Source organism: Indicator indicator, chromosome 1 (assembly GCF_027791375.1).
Source record: "Indicator indicator isolate 239-I01 chromosome 1, UM_Iind_1.1, whole genome shotgun sequence".
NCBI lineage: Eukaryota > Metazoa > Chordata > Aves > Piciformes > Indicatoridae > Indicator > Indicator indicator.
Window position 1 is genome coordinate 129,593,976 of NC_072010.1, and position 15,639 is coordinate 129,609,614.

At 50.1% G+C, this 15,639-nt stretch overlaps 2 protein-coding genes across 2 annotated transcripts in view; one reads left to right on the forward strand and one right to left on the reverse strand.

Moving 5' to 3' along the window:
• PHKA2 (phosphorylase kinase regulatory subunit alpha 2) overlaps positions 1-8,022 on the forward strand; it is a 47,302-nt gene extending 39,280 nt beyond the window's left edge. Inside the window, exons 28-32 of the mRNA XM_054399860.1 lie at positions 1,559-1,606; positions 3,691-3,858; positions 5,411-5,464; positions 7,024-7,224; positions 7,849-8,022. Of these exons, the coding sequence (XP_054255835.1) occupies positions 1,559-1,606; positions 3,691-3,858; positions 5,411-5,464; positions 7,024-7,224; positions 7,849-8,022 (645 nt within the window). The remainder of the gene's footprint in view (positions 1-1,558; positions 1,607-3,690; positions 3,859-5,410; positions 5,465-7,023; positions 7,225-7,848) is intronic.
• Positions 8,023-12,336: 4,314 nt separating this feature from the next.
• Positions 12,337-15,639, reverse strand: part of PPEF1 (protein phosphatase with EF-hand domain 1) — a 34,997-nt gene continuing 31,694 nt past the window's right edge. Inside the window, exons 13-16 of the mRNA XM_054384788.1 lie at positions 14,912-15,018; positions 13,918-14,081; positions 13,025-13,109; positions 12,337-12,530 (exon numbers count right to left, since the gene is read on the reverse strand). Of these exons, the coding sequence (XP_054240763.1) occupies positions 12,337-12,530; positions 13,025-13,109; positions 13,918-14,081; positions 14,912-15,018 (550 nt within the window). The remainder of the gene's footprint in view (positions 12,531-13,024; positions 13,110-13,917; positions 14,082-14,911; positions 15,019-15,639) is intronic.

The window sequence follows — 15,639 nt, forward strand, 5'->3', positions numbered from 1 at the left end:
GTTTTCCTTTGATTGCATGAAACAAATTGGCTCAATAAGCCTTCAGAAAGGAGTAGCAGTTCTGCATGGTCTTGACATGGAGTGTTGGAAGGTGACAATGAAGATCAAATAATGATTCTTCCTAGGATATGATCAGGCAGGGAACAAAGACACCTCTGGGACCCAGCGTCCATCCCATGAGACCTGGTTGCCCTGTCTGAGGCATGCTGCTGCCTGTGCATCATCACATCCAAGCTTTGTGGTAAGGCTGTGGCTGTGAGGGTGCTGCTAGCTGTGTTTTACCCACCCTGAAGTGACTCTGGGGCTTCAGTCTGAGCAGGGATGGCAGTTGCAAGTGGGTGTCTGGCTTGTGGGACTTTCCAGAAGGAAGAGGGAGGGCTCTAGGTGGCAGCATTATGATGCTTTAAATGCAGAAAACAGACCTTGGACCTTTGAGGCTGGAAATGTTTTCCTTCCTTGCTTTTGTGTTAGATGGGGAACTTGGTGTTTTGGGCAGAGGAGGAGTTGGCTGGGTTTGGTTTTGTTCTCCCCCACCCTGCCATTCATCCTGTTTCCTGCCCTATCCCATGCATTCTCTCAGTAATTCACCAGATTCTTACTTGGTGTCATTTTGGCAGCGGGGAGGGAATAACCTTTGTGTTACAAAGAATGTTTTAAATGCTTTGTGCTAACATCTCTTTGCACTGAGCTCAGGTGTTGACCTACTGCAGCTCTCTTGTTTGCTGCCTTTCTTCCTTGAGCCTGAACACGAAACCTTTGCTAGTTCTGAACCATCGACACTCAAACTGGGAGGCATGGCTTGGGAATGGACAGACACAGAAAAGTGCTCTGAAGTCTGAGGTGCTGCAGCCACACTTGAGGAAGAACTTTGCCTTGCAGCTGTTTGTTTGGTGCTGCCCACCTGGTTGGCAGCCCCCAGACTGTCTGTAGCAAGATGACCTTCCTGTGCAAAGTGGAGCTGCTGACATTACAGTGAGCAGGGCATGGGAGTAGGGAGCTTGTGGGGCTTTTCCCAGCCCCAAGTCACAGGGAGGCTTTTGCATGCATCTTAAACTGTGCTGATTTGAGTCTGCCAGGCTGGAAGCTTGCTGGATGGTGTGGCTGCCAAACAGGCTGCTGCCATGGCAGGGTCTGCCTCATTTTTGGATGTTAGGAACAAGTTCTTTACTGTGAGGATGGTGGAACACTGGAACAGGTTGCCCAGGGAGGTGGCTGGGGCCTCATCCCTGGAGATACTCAAGGTGAGGCTCGACAGGGCTCTGGGCAGCCTGATGGAGTTGAGGATGCCCCTGCTGACTGCAGGGGGGTTGGACTGGATGACCTTTGGAGGTCCTGTCCTACACAGACCATTCTATGTTGACCCTGGAAATAGGCAGCAGCTGCCCTGAAGTCAGCTGAAGTGCAGCACTGTGAGGAGCCAGGGACTGTGGCAGTGTTCACCTGAGCTCATGAGCTTATTGAATGTTTCTTGTCTTTGCACAGATGAGTTACTTGACTGTGTGTCCTGTTGTGCCATGGCTGTCTGTCTGATGTGTTGGTGTCTGGATTTGGTTTGTAGCTCTTTCATGAGGGCCACTCCATGTCCAGCAGCATGTTCACTGCCCTGGTAAAGCATTCTGCTGCCTTCCAACTGCTTTCTACCCTCTGTGTGTGCATGCAGGAGGCTGAGCTCTAGATACCTCCTGTGACTTCTCCTCTGGAGAAAGCTTGTTCTCAAACCCTGCCTTTGTCTTGTTCGTCCTCACTGGGAACCAATTTTCATAGCAATCTTTTAATAGCAATGGAGTCTTGCTTTTAGATCCACTTAGTTCTCCTGGAGCTTAAGCAGGTGTAGCAGATCAAGCAGTGGAACAGCTTTAGCTGCCTGGTGGTGGATTATGTTACAGGTGTCACCTGTGTTTAAATGGAATGCAGCACTGATAAACTCTAGCAGTCCCTGGGCACTAATGAGCCCAGAATAGCTTCAGGTTTTTGAAGGGGTTTATGGGCATGGGGACCTCCTCATGCAGTCATCTTCTTTCAAGGCAGAGAGCTGTAGCTCTTCATAAGATCTCCCTGTTAAGGTTGAGAAACCTCAGCAATTTCAAGTCTGAGACTTCAAATCTGTCCTGAAGAGATGGGAGGTTTGCAACTGCACTTTGGACTGGCAGTTGTGATTTGTGCTGCTCTGCACTTGCAGGCCTGCTGTGGATGGCAGACTCCCACAGTCCTAAATACAGAGCTGCAGAGCACTACTGGCCTTGTGGCCTGGCTTCACACCAGCAAGGCTGCTGTTGTCTCTCTCTTCCCAGTGCAGAAAGGCAGGCTGCAAGTGTGTCTTTGGTTGAAGTGCTCAGGAGTGTTCCATCAGATCTTTGCTTCTCTGAACTGCCTCAGTAGCCAAAGTAATTGTTGTATGCAGATTGGGGACAGAGCTGGAGAGCAGCACAGGGAAAAGGGTCCAGGGTGTCCTGGTGGACAGAAGGATGCCCCTGAGCCAGCAATGTGCCCTTGTGGCCAAGAAGGTCAAAGGCATCCTGGGGTGGATTAGAAGGGCTGTGGTTAGCAGGTCAAGAGATGCTCTCTGCCCCCTCTGCTCTGCACTGGTGAGGCCACATCTGGAATATTGTTTCCAGTTTTGGGGCACTCAAGTCAAGAAGGAGCTGAGGGAAGTGCTGCAGAGAGTCCATGGCAGAGCCCCCAAGCTGCTGCAGGCAGTGGAAGATCTCCCTGTGAGGCCAGGCTGAGGGAGCTGGGGCTTGGAGCTTGGAGCAGAGGAGCCTGAGGGCTGCCCTCAGTGCTGGGGAGAAAGATGTGCAGGGCAGTGTGGGGAGGACAGAGCCAGGCTCTGCTCAGGGCTGGCCAAGGACAGCACAAGGGGCACTGGGTGCCAGCTGGAGCAGAGGAGGTGCCAGAGGAACAGAAGAGAAAAGTTTTCCCTGTGAGGGTGGCAGAGGGCTGGAGCAGGCTGCCCAGAGAGGTTGTGGAGTCTCCTTTGGAGACTTTCCAAACCTGCCTGGATGTGCTCCTGTGTGAGCACACATGATAGAGCAATAGTGACAACAGAGGAAACAAGGCTGGTGCTTGCAGAGAGACAGGCATGGGAATTCCATGGCCACATGAAGTCAGTTTTAAATCTACTGACTTCAGCAGGACTTTTTGCTTGTAAGACTTCTCATGATGGACTCACAGAGCCCTTGGTTCTTTTATGACTCAGCCTGACCCACCTGCAGGTCAAATCATCTTGCATACCAGTGACACTGTGCTGGCTGCCAGCTCACAGAATCATCACAGGATGGCTCAGGTTGGAAGGGAGCTCAGAGCTTATCTCCTCCAACCTCCCCTCCATGCCCAGGGACACCTCTCATCTAGACTTAGCTGCTCAAGGCCTCATCCAGCCTGGCCTTGAACACCCCTAGGCAGAAGGCAGCCACAGCCTCCCTGGGCATCCTGTTCCATATCTCACCACTCTCTTACTGAAGAAATTCTTCCTTCCATTGTTGTTAGAGCCATCCCTTGTGTTGACAGCAGTGCCATTTACTTGGTCAGGCCTTGTTGAATTGCCTGCCTGGTCTGTTGAGAACTGATGGAAGTTCCAGGGAAGCTTTGGGACTGGCTCTGAGCTGGCAGTGTAACAGAGGGATGTGTCCACCAGGATTGGCACTTGGGGTGGTAGAAAGCAACTAAGCAAGGCTTTCATGTTGGTTACAGAGGAGCAGTACTCCATCATCTCCCACCAGCACTTCTCCCACTGGCTCCAGTGCACAGAGCAGCTGGGGTGACCGAAAAGGGCAGTGGCTCCGCAGGAGGAGGCTTGATGGTGCTATTAACAGAGTTCCTGTTGGCTTCTATGAGAAGGTGTGGAAGATCCTTCAGAAGGTAAGCTGATGTCTGTGAAGGGCAGGAAATATCTTTATCAGTGGTCCTGAGAGTGCACCATTAGTAAATTTCCGGGTGACACCAAGTTAGGGGAGAGTGTTGATCTGTTTGAGGGTAGGGAGGCTCTACAGAGAGACTCAAACAGATTGGATCAGTGGGATGGGGTCAGTGGGATGTGCTTCAAAAGGCCAAGTGTCTGATCCTGTGTTCAGGCATCAAGAACCCCAAGGAGTGCTCCAGGATTGGGGAAGTGTGGGAAGCTGTCCAGCAGAAAGGGAGCTGGGGGTTCTAATGGACAGGTGGCTGTAAAGGAGCCATCAGTGTGGCAAAGAAAGCCAAAGGCATCCTGGCTTGGGTCAGAAACAGGGTGGGCAGCAGGGACAGGAGGTGATCATCTCCCTGTGCTCAGCACTGTTGAGGCCACACCTCGAGTGCTGTGTTCAGCTCTGGGCCCCTAGCTGTAAGAAGGAGATTGAGGAGCTGGAGCCTGTCCAGAGAAGGGCAATGAGGCTGGAGAAGGGCCTGGAGCACCAGGGCTAGAGGAGGGGCTGAGGGAGCTGGGGGTGCTCAGGCTGGAGAAGAGGAGGCTGAGGGAGACCTCATTGCTCTCTACAGCTCCCTGAAGGGAGGTTGGGGTGAGGAGGGAGCAGCCTCTGCTCCTTGGTGGCAAGGGACAGGAGCAGAGGAAATGGTTCCAAGCTGCACCAGGGGAGGTTCAGGCTGGGTGTTAGGAAACATTTCTTCACTGGAAGGATTCTCAGACATTGGAATGTTCTGCCCAGGGCAGTGCTGGAGTCACCATCCCTGAGGGTGTTGAAGCAGTGTGTGGAGCTGGTGCTTAGGGACATGATTTAGTGCTGACCCTGCAGTGCTGGGTTGAAGGTTGGACTGGGTGAGCTTGGAGCTCTCTTCCAACCAGACAGATGTATTCTGTGGTTCTGTTTTGTACCTGGGGCACCCAGCTGTGTCATTCCTTAGCCTTCTCACCATTCAGCTTTTGTCTCTCTTTTCTTGGATACCACTTGGCATTTCTAACACCACCTCTCCCTCACTCTTGGTGACCTGTCTCCAAGCACCACAGTGTGCTGATCTTGAATTGTGGTGTCCTGGATCTGGAAGGCTTTAGCAAAAATGAAACATAGTTGTCTTTCATGCTCTGTTGCTGTGCTTTTGCCTTCCCTTTTATTCCTACATCTTTTCCCACTGAATGTTCTCACTGATTCCTGTTCCTCCTTTGTGAGCCTCTTCCTGTAGTGGCTAAGGACTTTGCTCCCCTTCAGTGGCTGGACTGGGACTCAGCACGCTCCCCACAAGTCATGTCAGGCTGTTTCTTAGTGTCTGCCAGGTTACACAAACAACTTCTTCAGCAAAGGTGAAATAATACTTTTAGCAGGTTTTGGTTGGGGTGTTTTGGTTGATTTTTAGTTTAATTTTTCCTTTTTTTAATTTTTTTAAACTGAAAGTTGTTACATTTTGGCATAGAACAGGGAACTCTCAGATTAACTTCCAAGAACTGCAATTTCTGTTCATTATCCAAACGTTGTTGTTTCAGTGCCATGGGCTGTCCATTGATGGCTACGTCCTTCCTTCTTCAACCACCAGAGAGGTACAGTACAGTGCTCTCTGACTGTTTGCTTTGGCAGTGTTTGATGCAGTAGGGCTGCTCTTGCAGCCATCCAGGACCTGAAGGGGGCTACAAGAAAGTTGGGGAGGGACTTTTTAGGATGTTAGGTAGTGATAGGATTGGGGGGGATGGATCCAAGCTGGAGGGGAGATTCAGATTCGATGTTACGAAGTTCTTCACCATACGGGTGGTGAGACACTGGAACAGGTTGCCCATGGAGGTGGTGGAAGTTCCAGGCCAGGCTGGATGTGGCTGATCCTTGAGGTCCTTTCCAGCCCTGACAATCCTGTGATCCTTGGTTTGAAGAAAGCTAGAAGTTCTGGACCTTCCCCCAGCACCTCCATCAGCTTCCCTGGTGGCTCTGCACATGAGCTCCTGCCAGGCAGGCCTTGGGAGTGAGGTTTTGCCTTTGCCAAGCCTGTCCTCTGCACACTTTAACTGACCCCATGGGCCCATGGAGCAGCACTGGAAAGAATTATAGAATGGTCTGGGTTGGAAGGTCCAACCCCCTCTGCAGGGTCAATAAGAGGGTGGCTGCTGGCAGTGCTTTGGGCAGGGTGAGGAGGAAGTGCAGCCCTGCTGGGATGAAGCAGACTCATTGCTTGCCGCTTCTATTTTTCATAGGCTGCAGTGTATTTTGGCATTGCAGTCTCACAAGTAAATAACCAGTGAAGGACGATTAAGGATGATTGTTTCTAGACAAAGCTTTGACTCCTTAAATTCATAACTTTCCCTTAACTTGTTTCCCTCTTAGCTGGATTGCCAATGCTATCTTTAGGTGCCCTGGCAAGCTTTGCTTTCATGTCTCTAGAACAAACTCTTGTGAACAGTAATCCACTGGTGCAGGAAACTCTGCTTGAAGCTCTTTTCCTGTCTGGTTCCCTCAGATTTGTCTCTGGCTTCCCTCTGGTGGTAGTGGCTGAAGAGAGGAGCTGGAATTTTCTGCCTGATGTAAACACTGGGTTTCATTTTCAGAACAGAGAGCTTTATTTATCCCTTTGGTGGAGATCAGCAGGCTTCTATTTTTAGCCTGTCAGACCCAGACAGTATCTAATTTTGCTCTTGAAAGAAGTTAAATGAAACAAGCACAAACCTCCTAAGACAGCAGCCCTGCACATACCATCCAGAGAGCTCTGCCAGCACAGAAGAGGCTGCTCCACAAGCAGCGTGGGGAAGCACTTGGAGCAGCTTTGGGTATTTTTAAACCTCAGCAGTCAGCTCTGGCTTTGCAATGGCAGAAAGGTGGGCAGAGGGCACGAGACTGCAGCATGAGGAGCAAAGAGTTAAGCTGGCAGCAGTAAGCAAAATGTATGATGGGCTGCAGGGCTGGAGCAGTCTTCTGGAGGTTGCATAACTGTTTGCAGGATCAGGGCCCAGCTCCACAAAAAGTTTCTGTAGGTGCTGAAAGCCACACAAAGATCTGAGCTGGCTTCTGCCAGCCTGCCCCTGTGTGCAGAGAGCAGCATGTGTGGAGGTGCTGGCAGGATGTGGGGAGCTGCTGTTTGGGAGCTTTCCTTCCCATTTCTCCTGCACCCTGCTAGATGACCCCCTGTGAAATCAAGTTTGCTGTGCACGTGGAGTCGGTGCTGAACCACGTCCCCCAGCCGGAGTACAGGCAGCTGCTGGTGGAAGCTCTCCTGGTGCTCACCTTCCTCTCTGATGTGGAGGTGAGCACCATTGGGGGCATCATTCACGTGGACAGGATTGTGCACATGGCCAATGACCTCTTCCTGCAGGAGCTGGTGAGTGCCAGGGGGTGGTGGGTTGAAACTAAAATGGCCACACAGGGCAGGCTGGGAAGCCTCCACAATTGAAACCTGACCCCTGCTCCTTTTTTAATGTGTGCTGAGCTTGATCTTTCTCTTATTCTTTCCCCTACAAAGACCAAATCACTCAAGTGTCTTCTAGAAGTAGAGTCATAGAATCATAGAGAAGACTCTGAGGAGACCTCAGAGGTGCCTTCCAGTGGCTGAAGGGATCCTGCAGGAAGGCTGCAGAGGGACTTTTCCTGAGGGTGTGTAGAGACAGGGCAAGGGGAAATGGTTTGAAGCTGAGGCAGAGAGGGCTAGACTGGAGCTGAGGAAGAAGTTCTTCAGTGTGAAGGTGGTGAGACTCTGGAACAGGCTGCCCAGGGAGGCTGTGGCTGCCTCCTCCCTAGGTGTGTTAAAGGCCAGGCTGGATGAGGCCTTGAGCAGCTAAGTCTAGCTGAGAGGTGTCCCTGCCCATGGAGGGGAGGTTGGAGGAGATGATCTGTGAGGCCCCTTCCAACTTAAGCCATTCTGTGATTCCATGATCATGACATGGCAAGGATTTCCCAATAAACATGCACCCCTGACTTCCCTGCTTCTCTGCTTGTGTCTTTCCAGAAATCCTTTGGAGCTACAGGCAGGATCTTGGAGAAGGATGTGGCCACAGGAATTTGCCACTTCTTTTATGACAGTGCTCCAAGCGGGGCCTATGGCACCATGACATACCTGACAAAAGCCATCATTATTTATTTGCACGACTTCCTGCCTAGCACAGGCTGTGCCATGCAGTGAGGGATGCCTCACGCGGGAGAGGAAGGCTCAGAAGATCTTTTCTGCTCCCGTTTCCCTGTCATGAACCTGTGGTTTAGCTGCTGCATGTCTGTGTGCTGTGCACTACCTCAGCCTTCCACACAAGTTGTGATGTACCTGCAGGGGACAGGTAGGTGGAATTTGGCCTGGTTCTAAGAGAGGAAAGTGTGCCAGAAATAACAATGAGACTCATTCTACCCCAAGTGTAATTCACATGAAATTAGCAAGAATTACTCAGCTCTGCCAAGAGGCAAAGGGATTGCTCTGTGGAGATCAGAAGGCATAATAAAACAAGGGAGCTGGGTCTCAGGCATAAAAGTCTCCCAAACAAGGGCTGTGATGGAAGTCATTAATTTTTCTCCTGCTGTGTGTAAATGCACATCATTGTGAAGCACCAGTGCACAGTGTGAGCCCCCCAGGGAAATGTAAAGTAGAGGAAGAACTTGAACTAAGCAGCTGATGTTCCTGGTGTACATTAATCCTGGTCCCCATCTCGGTGGCACCTGTCAGTGTAGGCCAAACAGCAGGAGAGACAAAGGTCTGACAGGATCCATGGAGGTGAGAGCAGAGCTCTCTCAGGAAGATGCCTGTCTTTAACCTGAACAAAGCAGCTTCCTTCCCTGCAGCCCCAAGGCTTTGGATGCAAACTCTCGAGCCTGCAGCTTCTCCAAGGTGATGGTCTTATGCCTGTAATCCTCTTCTCTGAATGGAGCAAGGAAACCCCCTCCACTCCAGCACCCTTTCCAAGTCTCCTGATCCTTTCCCTTGCAAAGAGCCTCAGAGTTAAGAATGGCATTGTTACCACCCTGCCAGCACAGCAGGATTTATGGAAGGCTTTGATGTTTCTTTTTTGTTCCTCTTTTTTTGGTTTTTATTTTGTTGTCTTTTTTAATTTGAAGTCACACATTTTACATGTGGTTAGGGATGGGCTGTCTGGAAGTCTTCCTTCAGACAGCTCCCAGGTTACTGCCTGTGCCTTGAATCTGTCCACTGGAAACCAGTTCCTGCAGCTGCTCCCAGGGATCTGGTGTCCTGCAGGGAACTGGCTCCTTGGCCATTGCAACTGAGCTCAGCAGTGTGGAGGTTGCGCAAGCAGAGAGTAGCAGAATGATTCCGGCAGCTCTGGCCTGTACGAAGGAAGCATTTCTGTTCTGTTCAAATCAGAACTAGGCCATTTTTAGTGTTTGAAAACCAGGGGTGGGGTGGGGTGGAAATGTGGTGCCGTGGAAAATGAATTGGTTTGTGTTCTGGTTTTATACAGATAGCTGAACAGCTTTGATGAAAGGAAGACAGCAATCCCCTGGCTCAGCAGTGTCCATGTGCTCCTGGGGAGGCTGAGCTTGCAGTGGCCACAGCACCCTGCCTGCTGCTCCTCTGCAGAGCTGCTGCTGCTCTAGCAATGTCTGGGCACTGCTTAAGAGGGCAAAGGTGTGGGAGGCCTGAGTAGGTGGTTTCATTTTTTTTGCAGAGAGCAGGAAGGTTTGGCAGCCCATGGGGAGCACAGGAGCCCTTGGCCTGGGTGTATGAAAGCTGGGGGGCTGCTATAAACCTATGGATCAGGTGCAATTGGCAGTAGGATGTGGAAGTCATTTTGTTGGCATGGTGGCTGTTTTGTAGGGCTTTGCCTTTGATGGGTTGTTGTGAGAGATCACTTAGCTTGGTTCCCACTAAATGAAAGCAGAATCCTTTGCCTAGCTTAAGCAGACAGATGTGTCAGTGCAGTGTGAGCACACAAGAGCCTGCATGATGCTTCCTGCTTTGTGCAGCATCCTAGGAGATGTCAGCAGTGGCAGCTATCTCTGCTTTTCATCTTGCCTCCTAGGCTGAGAGGGGTGCAAAATGATTTCCTCTCAGGATCTTAATTTATTTAGTGTTTTTTACCTACAGGTGTGATCTTGTTTTCAGAAACAAGAAGGGGGATGCAATTGGGGTTTTTATGCAGCTGTAGTGGAGTCTAAAGGAATTGAGCCTACACCCAGGGGCTTGAGTGAAGTGGGAACCTTCTAGTGTGGTCTGGAGGTAGGAGCAGGGTTGCCTATGAAATAGGAGACAGAGAGAGATGCCCTAGGCAGTGGCATCTGTACCTATAGGGCAGGGCTGCTGGCACTCAGCTGCAGGCTGATTCATCCCTGCTCAAAGGTCTGCTCACAGCTGTGACATTAAGTAGCTGCTGCATACAATTGTGGGCTAAAAAAAAACACCCCAAGATTAGGGGTTATAGAAGAAGTGCTTCAGCTTGAACAGCTTGGATTTAAGGACAAGGAGTTGGGCTCCCTCCCACTCAGAGTCTCAAGTGGCTCTTATTCTTGCCATGACATCTTTCACAGCTACTCCCCCTGCCACCTCCCCTGCTTCTGTTAGGGGTCAGGGGGGCTCCTGTGTGCTGCTAGCAGCTGACAGGGGAGGTGGTTTTTTTTTTTTCCCCCAGAAAGGCTCAGTGACTCAGCTCCAACCATTCTTCAGCACAGCACCCTCGAAAACCTCTTCTCACCTCCTGCCCAGTGAAGCTCAGCACTGCAACTCCACCTCTGCATCCCCTTTTCCTGCAGTGATCCCTCCCAAGGTGAGCATCCTCAGCCTCCCACTGGAGCAGCTTCAGGAGCCTGTTGTTAGAGGACAACATTGAAGCTGGAGGCTGTCAATGGTCTGAGCTCCCACCTCTTGCTGCACACCCTGGCTTTCTCTTCTTTTTTGGTGGAGGGGACACAACGTGGTGGTGGTAGCAAAGGAGGGCTCCAGAGCTGTGCTGTCACATTCCACTTTGGGTGCATTTGCTCTTCAATCTTCTGTCAAGTTACAAAATACTTCTGGAAAAATATTTTGTCTTTACTTGTAAAGAAAGAGATTGCAGAAAACAAACAAGACAGCAGGACCTGGGGCTGCTGCTAGGTTGTGTGATGCCAGATTGGGCAGGCTGCTTTTGTTTGTACATTGACTGCTGTGATGAAATAAAACCTAGCTCCTTGCCTTAGCTCATCTGCTGCCAGGGGAGATTAAAGACTGGCTGGGCTGGAACCTTTTCCTGCTCAAACAGCCCTTCAGGTATTCACTACAGCTGAATGGGGCAGTGCTGCTCTCAGAAGGCTTCTGATCTGGCCACACTTCACAGCAGTGTGTCACATTCAGAGTGTAAGGTGCAAGAGAATTGAGTCCAGGTCTTGCTGCTCTCCCCCACAGGAGTGGCTGGGATGATAGTTGCAGGGAGGGGAAGATTGGCTTGGGGTCTGGTGAGGAGCACTGGGCTCTTCCTGTGTTCCAAAAAACTCAATTCCAGAATTTCTCAGTTTACTTGGTAAAAAATTTGTGCTTAATTCTATGCAGGGGTCGGTTCCCAGTATCATAAGATATGAGAAGTTGGAAGGGACCCTCAAGAGATCAGCAGGTCCAGCCCCCCCCCCCTGCCAAACCAGGGTCACTTATAGGGCAGTCTGCACAGGAATGCATCCAGGTGGGGTTGGAAAGTCTCCAGCGAAGGAGACTCTACAATAATATCAGTAATATCCAAATTTGTTTGCTCTCCTGCCTCATCTCTTTGCTTTCAAGAAATGCAGTTTATTTCAGGGAAAGGGTGGTGTTGATACCGCAGGACAGACAGACACCACTGCTCCCACTGCCTGTGAAAGCTGAAGCTTTATTTTGCCATCATGTTACATCATCAGCATGCTATGGCTTTAGGTAATGAGTTATGACTGTTTCTGAGCTCCACAGCCCAGCAAAGGCAGGGAGAAGGAACCAGTGGCAAGAGGAAATAAATACATTTTCAGCTGAGGTCCTTTAAGCTCTGTCTGTAAACTTCAAGGAGGGACAGGACCTGGAATGCTTTAATTCCAGTGCATCATTCAAGGGGTGTTTGTCTCTCCCAGACTGGACAGCCTGCAGCAAGCCTCTGCCTTGCCCATTGTATGGCCAGGGAGGGGGCTGATATGTTCCTTGTGGTCATCAGTGCTGTGCCTCAGCTGTCACTAAGGACTGCTGAAAGAACCACACCAAAATTTCTCTTCCCATGGGGCTGTAGGTGTGATCTTGGCAATGTTCCTAGGTTGGACTGATGGGGGAGAAGCCACCCAGGGGGAGGATAAATTGTGAGGTGCTGATGTGGCAGTGAGAGTAATAAGAATACAGTAAGCAGTGGGTTTTGTCTCTTCTGTCTCATCCAGAACAAGGCTTGCAGTGACCACAGTGCTCACCCTATCCAGGAGCCTGTTTAGGGTTTGTCAGGCTGGAGCCTGGGCTGCCTCTGTCCAAGGCCAGCAAGGTGAGGAGCTTCTGAGGCAGCCCCCAGGACCTTCTGCCCTTTCATGAATTTGCCTTTTTCTCTAGTCTATGAACCACATGAAAGGCCTCCAGGAATTCATTGAAGTCAATGTGGCCATCCTTGTTGTAGTCTATGCTCAGGACTAACTTGTCAATGGACTCATCACTCACATCAATGCCCAGGTGAGAAGTGAAAAGTTTCCACATCTGGCCAAACTCCTCAAGTGAAATCAGACCTGGAAGAGACAGACAGTAACTTGCTTTTTGTTTGGGTTTGGTTTTTTTTCCAGTGCTGTTTCCCCTTGCTGTAGCCCCTCCTGCACACATCCACATTCCTTCAGTGCAAGCAAAGTTCCCTGCCTCCTGTGGCTTGGGGGGTTCTGTCAGCCCAGGGCTGAAGTGTGAATTTTTCTCAGCTAATGATCTAAAGGTTCCAGCAGTGAAACTGAGCAAGCAGTGAATGCTGACTGAGAGTGGAAGGGACAAAAAGCCTCTAAAGGAGAGAAGCCAGGCTGGAGCTGGGCTCTGAGACTTTTTTGCCTCTGTGCATTGTCCCTTATCTGGTTATAGCCTGACTCCTTAAATTAGTCTTCCTTAAGCTGGGAAAATGACATCACCTCTGGCTCCTCTGCACTTAGAAGCCTAAATGGGGAGTACCCAGAGTGAGGGGAAGATAAGCAGTGTAAGCTCCCCAGAACTGGTGCAATGAGCCAGGCTGAGCTAGACTTACCTGAGTGATCCTTGTCAATGATGTTAAAGATGGTCTCCAGATCCTTTCTGTATCTGCACAGTGTTTCCACCAAAGCTGGCTGAGCCTGGGGTTGAAGTCACATACAGGAAGCCATTCAGCTGTTGGTTTGAATCAGTCTAGCCAGCAGAATCTGAACTAGCCAGAGCTGGTTTCCCACTTGAACTTGTCAAGTGTTTAGGGGTTTTTAAATCTGTATGCCTGAATTCTCTGGAATGACATTTTTGTGTCTTGCCCTGAGGAATAATCAGCTAAAATCTGTCACTTTCAGATGGCAGGGCAGGGAGAGAAGGAGCCCTTCATACCTCCTACCTTCAGTAATTATTTGTGGATACAGGGATAATCTGGGGAAGATGCTGTCTGCCAGACACTCCCAGAAAGCTGCTGCTGCTGCTCTCTGAAAAAATGATGGCAACAGCTAAGGACCAGAGCACTGCAGCCACTGGCTAACAACTGGGCTCTGCAGAGGAGACCTCAGCTGCCATTAAACATCTCCAGAAGTCCAGCTCCAACTGGGACTCATCCCTCGGGTGCCTGAATTGGCTCTGGAGCCCATTTGAAGAGTTCATCTCCAAGAGCGAGGATTGGATGCTTTAGGGTAGGATTTGTCACATCCCTCAGCTGCCCTTGAGGGAAAGCAAGAGGCAGTTGGAGCTTGTGATTCATCCAACCTATTTTAAGCATCTACCTTAGCAGGGAGGGAGGATTTTGTACCCTGGCACTGCTCACTTCCCCCCACTAACTATAAAAGGAAGCTCAGCAACTCGTTCAGCTGTAGCTTTCTGCCTGATTGGACAAACCACTGCCTTGTGCCTCAAGTTGCACCAAAAGCTCTTCCTCCAAGGTTTGCAAGGAGGCAGATTTTTCCCCCTTACCTCTTTTATAGGTTGACTTATTTTCAAATCATAAAAACAGGACATGAAGTCAACTTCCCCATCTGGGCTCATCTGTGCCAACTGAGGGCGCAGCATCCTCCAGGGCAGGTCCAGTTGCAGGACAGACTCCATGGCTGCAGCCCAGTCATTGACAGGAATGGTGCCTGCCAGGAGGAGTCAGTTCATGGTTACAAGTGGGACCTGACAGCACACAGCAGTCAGCAGCATGCCTTCTGCCATGCTTCAGAAAAAAATTTTTCTCCTTTTCTTGGGCTAAAACCCCTCAGAACAATGAACAGGGGAGGTTGGAGTAGATGTTTCTAAAGGTCCTTTCCAAACTCACCACCTTTGTGATGCTATGCTGCTGCTCAGCATGTTTTCATACCTTTTGAGAAAACCAGATCTGAGCTGAGCTGCAACTAGAGAGTGTGGCTGAAAACCCACCAAGACAGAAATCTGTCCAATGGTTGTTCAGTGGCAAAATAATCAATAGCACCACATTCCTGATTGCCCTTCTAGGAGCACAGGGGGCAAAGCCAGTGAAATGAGAATCCATCATGAAGAGAAGTTGTATTTCTGCTAGAAACCATCAACTCCTTGCTCCCTGGTAAAAAGATTCATGTATCAATTTGCCATTGAATTCTCTTCAGCTGATGGATGAGTGTGTGTTTGCTAGTGGCAGAGGTAGGCAGATTTCCTCAGCTCTCTCCCAGACTCAGAAGGAGACCAGTTCCCCTCACCTGAGACCCCAGTTCCCTGTCTGAACCTTTGAGCTTCTGGTGCTGGATTTGCCTGCCTCAACTCTCTGCCCAACAAACACCATTTCCTTATCTGCCCCTGGGTTTCAATTGTTTTCTTCTCCCTGAAGCTTCATTCCCTCAGGTTATTTCCTGGGGCTAAGAACTTGCTAACATCTCCTTCCTCTGCAGCTTTACAAGCAGGCCCCAGCAGCTGCTTTCCCCATGGTGGCACCTGGCCAGAGAGATGGAGTTACCTGTGCCAGTGTGGTCATACTGTGCAAAGGCACTGGTGAGTTCAGACCTGTGGGCGTAAATCTTCTCTCGTAAGGACTTCAAAGCAGAGGATTCAATTGTACCCACCCTAGGAGAGGGGAAAAATGCAGAGCAGGTCATGAAAGGATTTAAATCCTCTTATTTTATGCTTTTTAACATCCATCATCAACTTCTTATACCCTAAAAGGCAACATGGGGGGAGAAAAAAATCGCCCAAGCCAATGAACCAAACAAAACCCCTTCAGCATAATGTGAATTTGTGAGATAATGGAGTTCATGCAGGGCATTCTGAGCTCCTTTGCTGCATTCAATCCAATCAGGCCTGGCAAAGCTCTTGTGGTAACCTTTTTAGCCTCAATTCATAACATGATTTGTCCAGGTTAACACTGCAGCCTTTATGCAGACATGACAGGCACAGGCCCTTTATGAGTCCCTGACAATTGTCTGTTCTAACCATGTACTGCAGCTAATTACCTTTGGCAGTTGAATCCTAAAATGGCTCAGGTTGGAAGGGACCTCAGAGATCATCTCCAACTTCCCCACCAATGGACATGGACATCTTGCAACTACACTCAGCTGCTCAAGGCCTCATCCAACCTGACCTTGAATACCCCCAGGGAGCACAAAGCCACAAGCTCCCTGGCCAGCCTGTGCCAGAGTCTCACCACCCTTACACTGAAGAATTTCTTCCTCACCTCCACTCTGACCT